Raw genomic sequence first — 14028 nt, 5'->3', positions numbered from 1 at the left:
TACATCAGTGAAGTAATATATCTCATTTTGTAAAATGGTATGGTACGTGATCCGCTCCGACGCTTCATACATCTTTATTTATTTATGATACATTTCTCATAGCCTCACTGCAAAATCTGGCTCTATAGATTTCTCGGGGATAGTTCAAAAAAGATGCTATAACAATTTAGCGGTGAAACATATCGTCAACGAGGTGAAATTTTGCATCTCCTACAATGATTTTTCAACTGATTCGCTCCAACGCCTGGTACGACGGGCGCTTTATTTATATATTATAAATTTTTGACGACCGGATTGCAAAATCCGGCTTTGTACCGATCTCGGGATACGTACGAAGTACGAAGAAGATGCTGCAACAATTTGATAATAATATCAAAGAGAGTATCGTCAAAGAGACGAAATATTGCATCTCGTAAAATGATATTTCGAATGATTCGCAGCGACGCTTGGTACAGCGGACGCTTTAGTAATGTATGATAAATTTTTGATGGCCGGATTGCAAGATCTGGCTCTGTAGGGTTCTCAGGGATAGTTTAAGGAAGATACCATAACAATTTGGCTGTTATATGTATTGTCAACGAGGCAATATATTTGTTCTTGTAAAATTGTATTCCACCTGACTCGCTGCGTATTTGGTACAGCTGGCGTTTTATTTGTATATAATAAATTGTTGACGGCCTGTTTGTAAAATGTAACTCTGTGAAGATCTCGGGAATAGTTGTACGAAGATGCTAAAACAAGTTTATGGTCATATATTACGTCAACAAGGCAAAATATTGCTTCTTGTAAAATGGTATTCCGCCTGACTCGCTGCAATTCCTGGTACGGCTGATACTTTATTTATATATTATAAATTTTGGACGGCCGGATTGTAAAATCTGGCTGTGTAAGGTCCTTAGGGATAGTTCAAGGAAGATGCTGTAATAGTTTAGCAATTATACATATCGTCAACGAGGCGAAATTTTGCATCTTGTAAAATAATTTTTGGAGTGATTCGCTGCGATGCTTGGTACGGCGGACGCTTCATTTATTTTTCATAAATTTTGGACGGCCGGATTGCGAAACTGGCTTTCGAATCTCGGAAATAATATAAGGAACATGCTATAATAATTTGGCGGTGATATATAACGTCAGCTAGACAAAATACGTCAATTTGTAAAATGGTATTGCACGTAAGTCGTTGCGACGCTTGGCTCACTTACCCAAAAGCCTGGAAAGCATTTTCTCGCCGTGTATCGACCGGCGAAATGCCCGAGTGAGTAAAGCCAGCGGCACACGGTGCTTGTTTTCGTGCTGGATTGCTTGCTGGATGAAAATATTGCGTTGTGATTGGTACATTTCCGAAGATGGATGGAAATGCACCAATCAAAACGCAGTATTTTCATCCAGCAAGCAATCCAGCACGAAAACAAGCACCGTATGCCGCTGGCTTAAGACAAAAGGACAGCGCGATCGATCGTTCATCCTTGTCAAACTGACCTGACCCAACCTTCCTGCTCTTGCGCTCGCGCGCACGGCATTGGTTCGCAGTTTCGCCGCACGAGGCCCTCAAAGTCAACTCTGGATTTGCCTCTGGCTCCTGCAGACAATTATTGATCTCACATGGCAGAGCAACTTTCCCATGCTGGATTTTTTCGTTTCATGCAAAAACGCGTTGATTGAATATAAATTTATCAATATTAGAGGTGAGACCCCTAAACTGTATAATTACTTTGCAAGCTAACATATACGTTAATTCTGTAGAAAGATTAGTAAATCGTTGAAAAATAATGTTTAGGTTAAGTGTTAAATTAGTTTATAATAATTATATTATATGCAACACATGTAGATAAAATAAAACCGTTTTTTTTTAATATTTAACCATATTTTTTCTAATACCAACAGAAATGTTTAAAGAAGGGAAATTGCAAGAAGTCACTGCATCACCATTCATCTGCAGAAGCTGCAATATACAATTATGGGACCTGGAGCTGTTAAAACAGCACTACAAATCTGAATGGCATAAGTACAACTTAAAGAGAAAGATAGTTAATCAACTACCGACCACATTAGTGGAGTTTGAGACGTTAAATAACATGAAAAGTAAACTTGAACAATCAAAGGAAAATCGTTATTGCACCATATGTTGCAAAAAGTTTAACACAAAGAATCAATATGAGAATCATCTGATCTCAAAGAAGCATAAGGAAAATTCTGACAAATTAGAAAATAGTGACAACAAAGTGTCCCAAGAAACTAAAAATGTTATAGGAAGCATCAATGATGATACGTCAGGTTTTGGCAATTCCATTTCGATGAAAGATATAGTTTCCAATAGGAAAACAAATATGGAGGTTATAGAAATTGATTCAGTTGTAGAGTCTGTGGATTCAGATGAGTGGATTAAGGATACAGAGAATCCTGTAGATAATAACAATTGCCTATTTTGCAATCACCACAGCAGATCACTAACACGTAATTTAAAACACATGACGGTTGCACATACTTTCTTTATACCAGATCCTGAATATTGTGTGAATTTGAGAGGTCTCTTGACATATCTGGGAGAGAAAATATTTGCTGGATATATGTGCATCTGGTGTAACGATTCAGGTGAAAATAAATTACAAACTTATTACTTTTATAGTCATCACATATATCTGACTTCATTCTACCATTGGTTATCGCCCTATAAAAAAATATTTGTATCTTTATAAATTGTATTTTTTTGTGGTTTTTAATTTAATAAATAAAGTGGCTTTTAATTTAATAAATAAGTAATATATTTTATAAGGTAACTCTCAGCTGTGAAAGTAAAAGTTACTGAACTCATATATTTCTACATTTTCAGGCAAAGCATTCCAAAGTACAGACGCGGCGAGGGCACATATGCTGGACAAGGGGCACTGCAAAATGTTGCACGAGGGCGAGGCATTGCTCGAATATAGCGATTTCTATGATTATTCGTCCAGTTATCCGGACGCTGAGAATGGCGAGAATCCAGACGTAGAAGTGGCACTACCCGACGAATTGGACGATTTCGATTATCAGATGATGTTACCATCTGGCAACGTAATTGGCCATCGGGCGCTGATGACATACTACAAGCAGAAATTGAACCCGAATAGTACGGTCGATTTGTCGGTGAGCCACAAAATGCGCAAGATGTTACTGCAATATCGATCACTCGGATGGACAAATACGAAGAGGCAAGAGGTTGTGCGGAAAGCCCGAGATATCAAGTATATGCAAAGGTTACAAGCCAGGTATGCAACACAGTTGCAGTTTAAGGCGAACAAGTTGCAACGTCACTTTAGGAAACAAATGATGTTTTGAACTTTGGCCACTCTTGGATGTTATAGAAGACTGCGAAGCAAAGATTCTTTTGTATCACCGATATTGCTACGTTGTTGTATTACATGTTACGATTGTATTGTATATTTAGTGTAAAAATAAACAAATGTATTTATATTTAAATGTGAAAAATAGCAGGATCATGCTGAAGTAACTCACAACTGCTCATTGTGGTTTTGTTTTATAAACGATTGCTACCAAATCAAAATTTATTTCAAAAGATATACATATCTCATGGAATATAAATCATTATAAATCGCACACTTTTGGCGGACTCATACAAAATAACTTGTTTTACAATATACTCTCGCAAACACGCGACAACGACAAAAATATTCTTTATTCTTTTTTTATAATTCTCCTCTTTCCCCTTCTTTTTTATTCTTTTTAATTTGTATATAATCATGTGGACCCGTGTTTTATTCAACAACAGAGCAAAGACAATAGCCCATATTCTGAACTCTCATCACTAAAAGTAACTCTAAAAGTGGCTTACAACCAATTAAGAGGCTTATAAGTTACTTTTATAGTCACTTTTAACAATAAAAGGGAGTTCAGAATATGAGCCAATTTCTTTCGATATTCTCGCATGACATACAGGGTATACAATTTTAATCTAGCACTCCTCGTAACTTTGTAGAAAATGATCATAGAAAAAAATGTTTCAGATAAAAGTTGTATAGTTTGAAAGAGACATAAAATAACTATATCAATTTGTTTACAGATGGCGCCATTTTCGAGATATTCACCGATTACTTTTCTTAAATGAAAACTTCAATTTTTTATTATATCACTTTCCTACCAATTAATTTTGACAACTTTTATCTGAAACATTTTTTTATTTACCTAATATTTTTTGAGATATTTAAGGAAAACTTAGTAACTTTTTCAATATTTAACTTTGAGAAAAGTAATGTCTCATAACTTAATACAAGGAATTCGTGAAAACATAGAGCGGATTAAGACAAACGTAAAAGTCCTATACCGTTGTGGCTCGAGTAGCTGCGATGCTTCTCCAATCATCCATCTTGGCGTGCTCTCACTCGTCAGATTTCATTAATAACTCGTTAGTTATTACGAATATCGCAAAATTGTGTCACTTTTATATTTGTCTTAATCCGTTCTGTCTCCACGAATTCCTCATATTAAGTTACGGACAGGGGGGAGAGGTACAGAGACCCTATATAGAGAGAATGTAACATATTTGTGAATGTGTGTGTGTATGTATGTGCGCGCGCGCGTATGTGTTTGTGTAAATTATAAAACAATCCGTCGCGTTTCGCTGATGTTCACACAAGAGAAAAAAGGAGAAAATATCGTGTATTATTGGATTTACTATTATTGGATATACAATATAACTGGACGCTATATACATGGACCGTTGCTCGTCGCGACATCAGTGAATCGCAAGACGTGTGAAAAGAGTAAGGACAAATCGCTACTCCGACTTGACGTTACGATATTTTTCAATTTAAAGCCTGATTTGAATTTTAAACATAACATAGTTTTCACTTCACGAGGCAACACGGAAAGAATTTTCGTTCCAAAAAGAATTCTACTATTACCTCTGCTACTTTATAATTATTGTCAATAATAGAGTTAGGAAAGTTACTTGTCTAAAGTAATTCGTTACCGTTACTCGTTACACGTTGAAAAAAAATTAATTTGGTACCGTTATTCATTTTGGGACATAATTAATTATTTTTGCCGATCAACAAATAACGAATTGTTATAATTTCCATTACTTCTTTATTAACATTCGTTACCAGGGTTTAATCAGAAAAAAGTAACGATTATACTCTCTTGTTATTCAACCTAGGTTCAAGGTGAGGAAAAAAGATGGAAACCTTTAAAAAATTTGAAAAATATAAGTTTTATAGAAAAGTGTTTCAGACAAAAATTATAAAGCTCAAAATGATGTATTTACTGATCTTATCAGTTTGACCTTGAGTGGCGTTGCTAAGGTCAGGTCAAGGTCAACTTATTTTTTTTAAACAGAAACCCCAATTTTTATTATATCATCTTTTTCTACCAATTCATTTGAACAACTTTTGTCTGAAACATTTGTTTACTTACCTAATATGTTTTGAGATATTTAAGGAAAACTTGATGACTTTTTCAATACTTAACTTACGATATCTCGCTAACTATTTGTCAGAAGAAAAAATGGTACTACATTTTTTTACTCTATTTGATCTCAAGAATATTTTGTTATAATAGTTCCCTAACTTTTGTTAACTTATTGACTTTTGGAAATTTCAAAATCATCAAATTAACAAAAGTCAGTGCTATTGTAACAATATATTCTTGAGATCAAGTAGAGTAAAAAAGTCTAATAGCATTTTTTCTTCCGACAAATAATTGGCGAGATATCGTAAGTTAAATATTGAAAAAGTTTCCGAGTTTTCCTTAAATATCTAAAAAAATATTAAGCAAATAAAAAAATGTTTCAAACAAAAGTTGTTAAAATTAATTGATAGAAAAAGATGATATAATAAAAAATGAGGGTTTCTGTTAAAAAAAATAAGTAGATCTTGACCTGACCTTGGCAACGTCATTCAAGATCAAACTGATAAGATCAGTAAATACATCGTTTTAAGCCTTATAAATTTTGTCTGAAACACTTTTCTGTAAAACTTATGTCTTTCGAGATTTTTAAGGGTTTCCATCTTTTTCCATCACCTTGTATTTTCTTCTCGATAATCATCATTGAAGGAAAAAAATAACGTCACTAAGTTATCACTGAAAAAAATAACTTGCAACGATAACAACACTACTTCCTAATCTTGATCAATAATTAGTGAATATAATATTAGATCTCTCAGAAACGTTGAAAATCGCTAAAAATGATTCCGAAGAAAAACATACATCGAGTGTCAAATCGAAGCAGCGAAATGTCAAACTACAACATTTGACACTTTTTTCTTGCCTTCCTGTCGAAAACTATTGTCACCGGTACTTAATATCTCTTGCGCGATAATCAATTAATATATATCTTTCTTCCTCACGATATATAACGATTCTAGAAATATACTTCGTATACCTCCGTTTTCCTCCGTTCTTTTTTTTCTTTTGTTTTTTTTTTGTTTTTTTGTCGCTACATGGATGCGATCGGAGTTATTTTAGATGAAACTAATCCTACGTTGCAATATAGAACGGCATTACGGTATCTGCGTTGGAGGACACCCGGTAGACTTTCAGCAACTTCTCGACATGTATTAACGTTCCCCTTTGTTTCTTTAACAACGACGCCTCGTTCGAAACATTTACGTACTAATAACGAAGTGGGGCAGTAACCGACATACTTTGGACTTCGGAGACGCCGCGGAATGTGCTACGTACATTTCTTCTGACATTTTTCTGTTGTTGCTTATTACGGGTAAATACAACTAGCGAGCGTCGCGTTCACCGCGAGATACTCGAGAGACACACATTAGATAGAGAGGTGTTATTGTCATACGACGATACATACATTACGTACTTATCTACTTTGCGCTCTCTTGTGCTTTGCTTCGATCCGATTGAAATGCCGATGAACATGAAGCAAGTGGAGTTGGCCTGATTCAACAATTTGGACAGTGAAGAAAAGCGGTGAATATTAATATTAGTGGTGAATCTGCATCGATTTCAATGGTCTTGGTATATGTTATCAAAGACATGATTCTGATTAACTTGCAAGAAGTTTTAGTCGTTGTTCATTGTTTATTAAATAATTATTAACAAAAGAAGCTTCATAAATAGAGCATACTTTTCCGACATAATATATATTAAAAAATGTTAAACAATATATATAAACAGAACGTATCAACGTTATTAAAAAGGTCTCTTAAACCCACAATCATAGCCATATGTAAAGAGGTGTAAGTTGAGTTAGATGTTAAAAGTTTAATTAAATTAAACTAGGCTTCTTTCAGGGAGGGAATGTAAGGGTTTCGCCCTTCCTTCGCTCGTATGTATTGCTTAATATTTTTTGTAATATATGTATACATATATATATATATAGGGTGTCTCACATATATACAGGGTGTCCGGAATGTGATCATTAATATTTTGTGTACTGGTAGATTGAGTGTAGCCGAAAAGAAAAGTAATGTACCATAATGTCAAATTGGCAATAGTTATCGAGTTATTAATTGAAACATGTGAGCCAATGAGCGCGTAGAAAGTGCTGGGCGGCCGCCTCTTGTCGCTTGCGCTCGCTCGCTCGTTGTTCGCGCTCGCTCGCTCCTCATCGCGCGCGCACGCCTCTTGTCGCTTACGGTTGCCTCCCGTCACGCGAGGTAAGCCATCTTCTTATATACAGAGCTCGTCTTGTCGTTTTCTCGTGCGCTCATTCGTTTATACATTTTAATTAATTACGGAATAAATATTGAAAAAATTGTAAAATGGCACAGGACTTTTTTAATTGTTTTAATGAGTTCTACCAGTACACAAAATATTAATGATTACATTTCGGACACCCTGCATATATATACAGGGTGTTTGAAAGCTTATCATACAAACGAAAGTTGGAGATAGATTGCGTGTAGCCGAGAAGAAAAGTCATGTACCATAATGTCAAATTGGCAATAGTTATCGAGTTATTAATTGAAGCATGTGAGCCAATGAGCGCGCAGAGAGTGCTGGGCGGCCGTGGTAAGCACGTAGACATTTGGTATAGGCGGAATCAACGAGTGTCGATAGGCGAGCGCGCGCGGCGAGGGGCAACTATAAGCGACAAAAGGCGAGCGCGCGCGACGAGGAGCAAGCGAGCACGCCTATTGACTCCGCCTATACCAAATGTCTACGTGCTTACCGCGGCCGCTCAGCGCTCTCTACGCGCTCATTTGTTCACATGTTTCAATTAATAACTCGATAACTATTACCAATTTGACATTATGGCACATGACTTTTCTTCTCGGCTACACCCAATCTATCTCCAACTGTCTGCATGATAAGCTTTCAAACACCCTGTATATATATACAGGGTGTCTCAGAACTTTGGGACACGGGCTCCTTAGGGACATAGAGCTAAGTGAGAGGAACAAAAAAGTCCTGTACCATAATGTGAAAATCGTAATAGTTTTTTAGTAATAACCGCGTAAAGTTTGGCGTTTTCCGCGCCCATCGCGGCCTATAGACGCTCCGCGGCAAGACCGTCGCGCGACGTCAAAGCGCCAAGACGCCATCGCGATAGTCAGCGCGAGACGCATTATCGCTCAGCTCCTACGCATACAACTTGCTGCGTCTATAGGCCGCGATGGGCGTGGAAAACGCCAAACTTTACGCGGTTATTACTAAAAAACTATTACGGTTTTCACATTATGGTACAGGACTTTTTTGTTCCTCTCACTTAGCTCTATGTCCCTACGGAGCCCGTGTCCCAAAGTTCTGAGACACCTGTATATGTATATGTACGAGGGTAGTCCCAGAAGTACCTGACCTGACGTATAGATAGTGGTTGTTGTTTGAAAAGAATGACTATGGTACCAACCTTGTAAAGCTTAAGTTTGAAGTTTGACGACGCTACGTTGTTTAGTATTTGTTTGGTAGCCATTAATAGTGAGTGTCCTCGCCCAGGCGATGGGATGCCGGGAGGAGGAGCTCTCGCTCCCGCGCATGGTCAAGGCCATGTGCGGGAGCGAGGAGGTTTGGGGGGCGGCGGCCTCCTTCTGCAAGGACGTGATGTCCACGAAGGAGGCCGCCGAGTGTGAGCGCCGCCCGGGAACCCGCCGCACGGAGCGGCGGGAAAGGCAGCGCTCCCCGGGTATGGGCAGTGAGCCCGAGGTGGCGCCGGCCAAGGAGAGGCCCCCGGTTGATCGGGGGCCCCCTCGGCCGCCTCGGGCTTGTCTCCGTCCAGGCGGGGGAAGTCGGGGTTAGTCCGATTTCCTCATTCGGGTCACGGACAGGGTAGGAAAGGGGGGAGTGGTAGCCCGTTTGGGGACGAGCTCCAGTCCCCTGCCCCCCTCCTTTGGAGGGATGATAAGGGGGAGCGCGGAGGGAGGATGGATCCCCTCCCTCCAAGTAAAAACCAGAAGGCCAACCCGGCCGGGAAACCGGTCGGGGAACCACGTCCTGAACTCCCTGAGTGGGACAGGGCACGGTACTCAAGGCGAGGGGCTCCCGGAGAGTCCTGGGGCCGGGGTGTCGGGGAGGTAATACGGGAGTAGTTCCCCTGACTCCCCCCACCACGGTCCGAATAGTAGACATCCCGCAGGGGTTTTAGTCAGTAAGAATCTGACATAACCCCCAACCCCTCCAAAGGATCGAGGTTATCCATGATGGATTTCCCCTGCGTTATAAAAAAAAAAAGAGCCAACAATAGTGAACGCTCTAAGTGAATTTGTAAACATGGAAAAAATTGGTCATCGTTATATGATACAATACTTTCATTTGAAAGGCCTCCAATATCAAAGCGGAGCTAGATTCTACTCTGAGGGAGTCTGCTCCTTCGTTTACAACAGTAAAATATTGGGTGGCAGAGTTTAAACGAGGTCGTACGAGTTGCCAAAACGAACATCGCAGTGATCGACCAAATGAGGTGACCATGCCAGAAATGATGAAGAAAATCCACAAAATGGTATTGGATGACCGTCGACTGAAAGTGCGCGAGTTAGCAGACATGGTAGGTATTTCAAAAAATGCTGTACATCGCATATTGACTGAAAATTTGGACATGAGAAAGCTGTGCGCAAGATGGGTGCCGCGATTGGAACAAAAACAGCGTCGTGAGGATGTTTCAATCGAGTGTTTGGCGAAGTTTCGCAGCAATAAAGCCGAGTTTTTGCGTCGATTCAGAACCATGGATGAAACATGGTTCCATCACTTCACACCTGAGACGAAGGAACAGTCAAAACAATGGACTGAAAGGGAAGAATTCCCTTTCGACGATTCTCACTATAAATAGGGTATCGAAGCTATTGAACATCGCTGAAAAAAGTGTATTGAGGTAACCGGAGACTATGTAGAGAAAAAAAAATATTTTTTCTCAAATTTTTTGTGTTTCCTTTGTTAGGTCAGGTACTTCTGGACTATCCTCGTATATGTATGTGTATATATGTATATATATATATATATATATACATATATACACATACATATATATATATATATATATACATATATACACATACATATACTTTCATTTGAAAGGCCTCCAATATCAAAGCGGAGCTAGATTCTACTCTGAGGGAGTCTGCTCCTTCGTTTACAACAGTAAAATATTGGGTGGCAGAGTTTAAACGAGGTCGTACGAGTTGCTATATATATATATATATATATACAGTGCCTACCAAAAGTTCGGGGCCACATAAATAACTTTTGAACGGTTTGAAATATAGGATTGAAATTTATAAGGATTCAATGGGATCACAAACTTTATTATTTAACCACAAAAACACCCACCTCCACATCCCTGGGGGCCGGAGGGAGAGGGGAGCCAAAAAATCTCAAATGGCATGTTGGTTGAGTGAGGGCTCGTTCGAAAGGGCTTTCCGAGACGAAAACAACGCGAGGTCGCCGAGATCTCTACGATTTTTTTTCGCAGAGTTATGATCATTTGAACATTGAGATTTTGCGAGGGCCCACAGCGATAACAGAAGAAAGGTCAGGCTTCACGCGGGCACGCGCTTTTCTGTGTGTGCGTGCGTGCGTGCGTGCGTGCGTGCGTACGTACGTGCGTGCGTGCGTGCGTGACTGTGTGTGTGTGTGTGTATGCGTGTTCGGTCAACTAAGGCAAGACCGAGATAGGAACACTGGCGTATGTGAAGGAATAAAAACACTAATTATTTAATCAAATGTTCAAATTGATGTCCTTCGACAACTTGGCAGTGTCTTAAACGAACGTAAAACGTTTCAATTACGTTAGTTAAAAAATCGGGTGTGATTAAATTTGAAACGTTCACTATTTTTTCCCGCAGCTCTTCTAAATTTTCAGACCTAGTCTCATAAACCTCTGTTTTCAAATACCCCAGTAAAAGAAGTCTAATGTGGTCAGATCTGATGATCTCGGTGGCTATTCCATTGTGCCTCTTCTACCAATCCATCGATCAGTGAAAACATCGTTTAAAGTATTTCGAGCTTGCAGAGAAAAATGAACTGGAGCCCCATCCTGCTGAAACCAAACATTGTGGAAAGCTTCTCCAGCAATATCTTGAATAGCCGGTATCACTTGGTTTTTTAGCAAATTGCAATAATTTTGAAAACAAAGGTCTATGGGACTAGGTCCGAAAATTTAGAAGAGCTACGGGAAAAAATAATGAAGGTTTCAAATTCAATCACACCCGATTTTTTAACTAACGTAATTGAAACGTTTTACGTTCGTTTAAGACACTGCCAAGTTTAAGACACTGCGAAGAACATCAATTTGAATATTTGATTAAATAATTAGTGTTTTTATTTCTTCATTTACGCCAGTGTTCCTATCTCGGTCTTGCCTTAGTTGGCCGAAAACGCGCGCACGCACACACACACACACACACACACACACATACACACACACACGTACGCACGCACGCACGCACACACAGGAATGCGCGTGCCCGCATGAAGCCTGACCTTTCTTCTGTTGTCGCTGTGGGCTCTCGCAAAATCTCAATGTTCAAATGATCATAACTCTGCGAAAAAAATCGTAGAGACCTCGGCGACTTCGTGTTGTTTTCGTCTCGAAAAGGCCTTTCGAACGAGCCTTCACTCAACCCAACATGCCATTTGAGATTTTTCGGCTCTCCCCTCCCCCGGCCCCCGGGGGTGTGGAGGTGGGTGTTTTTGTGGTTAAATAATAGACTTTGTGATCCCATTGAATCCTTATAAATTTCAATCCCATATTTCAAACCGTTCAAAAGTTATTTATGTGGCCCCGAACTTTTGGTAGGCACTGTATATACAGGGTGCTAAATTTCAAACGTAACAGGTAAAAAGTCTCGAAAACTATGAAAAATATTAAAAAAAGCAGAAGCACTTGTTCCATGATTTCGAAGGAGAAAGAGAATGGCATTATCAGTTTTTTATTTGGAGGGCATTTTCAAGGTCAGTTGAAGGTCAACTTAATTTTTTAAACATAAAGCCCAATTTTTTATTATATCTTCTTTTTCCATCAATTAATTTTAACAACTTTTGTCTGAAACATTTTTTCATTTGTCTAATATTTTTTGAAATATTTAAGGAAAGCTTGGTAACTTTTTCAACATTTAACTTACGATATCACGCTAACTATTCGTTGAAAGAACAAATAGTATTAGACTTTTTTACTTTATTTATTATGAAGAATTTATTACTATAATAGTGCCCTAACTTGTGTTAACTTATCGACCTATGGAAATTTCAAAATTATTAAATTAACAAAAATTAGGACATTATTATAGTAATATATTCTTGATAGTAAATAAAGTAAAAGAGTCTAATATTATTTTTTTTTCGACGAATATTTAGCGAGGTGTCGTAAGTTAAATGTTAAGAGATGTTGAGAAAGTTACCAAGTTTTCCTTAAATATTTCAAAAAATATTAGGCAAATAAAAAAATGTTTCAGACAAAAGTTGTTAAAATTAATTGGTGGAAAAAGAAGATATAATGAAAAATTCGGCTTTCCATTTAAAAAAGTTAAATTGACTTTCAACTGACCTTGAAAGTGCTCTCCAAATAAAAAACTGATAATACCATTCTCTTTCCCCTTCTAGGTCATGGAACACCTGTTTTAGTTTTTTTAAATATCTTTCATAGTTTTCGAGATTTTTTACTTATTATATTTGAAATTTAGCACTCTGTATATACAAGGTGTTCTATTTTAATATCCCACCCCAAATAATTCTTCAGTATTGAAGTTTCAAGGAAAATGATCTAAATAAAAGTTGTAAGGAGCTTTTAAGTGAACTATCTTATGATAACCTTGACTTTGATTTTGACCTCTATTTTCAAGGTCATTTGAAAGTCAACTTGCGTTTTTTAAACGGGAATCCTTATTTTTTATTACACTGTTTTTTTCTATTAGTTAAGTTGAATAACTTTGTCTAAAACATTTTTTTATTTGTCTAATATTTTTTGAGATATTTGAGGAAAATTTGATAACCCTTTCAATATTTAACTTATGATATCTCGCTATTATTTGTCGGAAGAAAAAGTGGAACTAGACTTTCTTGCTTTATTTAGTCTCAAGAATATATTGTTACAATAGCGCCTTGATTTTTGATAACTTACTGATTTTTGGAAATTTCAAAATCATCAAATTAACAAAAATCAGGACGATATTGTAACAATATATTTTTGAGACTAAATAAAGCAAGAAAGTCTAGTACCACTTTTTCTTCCGACAAATAATTAGCGAGATATCGTAAGTTAAATATTAAAAAAGTTATCAAGTTTCCCTCAAATATCTTAAAAAATATTAGACAAATAAAAAAATGTTTTAGACAAAAGTTATTCAAATTAACAAATAGAAAAAACCAGTGTAATAAAAAATAGTTTCGAGTTCCCATTTAAAAAACGTAAGTTGACCTTCAAATGACCTTGAAAATGGAGGTGAAGGTCAAAGTCAAGGCCATCATAAAGTAGCTCATTTAAATCCCTACAACTTTTGTTCAGATCATTTTCCTTGAAACTTCAATACCAGAGTTATTTGGGGTGGGACATTAAAATGGGACACCCTGTATATGTATATATGTATATACACTGTGTCGAAAAAATAGATTCTATTTATGAAACTTCTTTTGTTGATAACTTTT

General features: G+C 37.5%; 1 protein-coding gene across 1 annotated transcript; it reads left to right on the top strand.

Moving 5' to 3' along the window:
• The first annotated feature begins 1525 nt into the window (after nt 1-1525).
• Nucleotides 1526-3450, top strand: LOC105185082 (zinc finger protein 622). Its single transcript, XM_011144318.3, has 3 exons — nt 1526-1685; nt 1885-2592; nt 2831-3450. The coding sequence occupies exons 1-3, from the start codon at nt 1622-1624 to the stop codon at nt 3313-3315; spliced, it is 1257 nt and encodes a 418-aa protein (XP_011142620.1). The 5' UTR covers nt 1526-1621; the 3' UTR covers nt 3316-3450.
• Nucleotides 3451-14028: the final 10578 nt, after the last annotated feature.

This window comes from Harpegnathos saltator, unplaced genomic scaffold (genome assembly GCF_003227715.2).
Source record: "Harpegnathos saltator strain DR-91 unplaced genomic scaffold, Hsal_v8.6 scaffold229, whole genome shotgun sequence".
NCBI lineage: Eukaryota > Metazoa > Arthropoda > Insecta > Hymenoptera > Formicidae > Harpegnathos > Harpegnathos saltator.
This window is presented reverse-complemented; position numbering and strand designations above follow the sequence as displayed.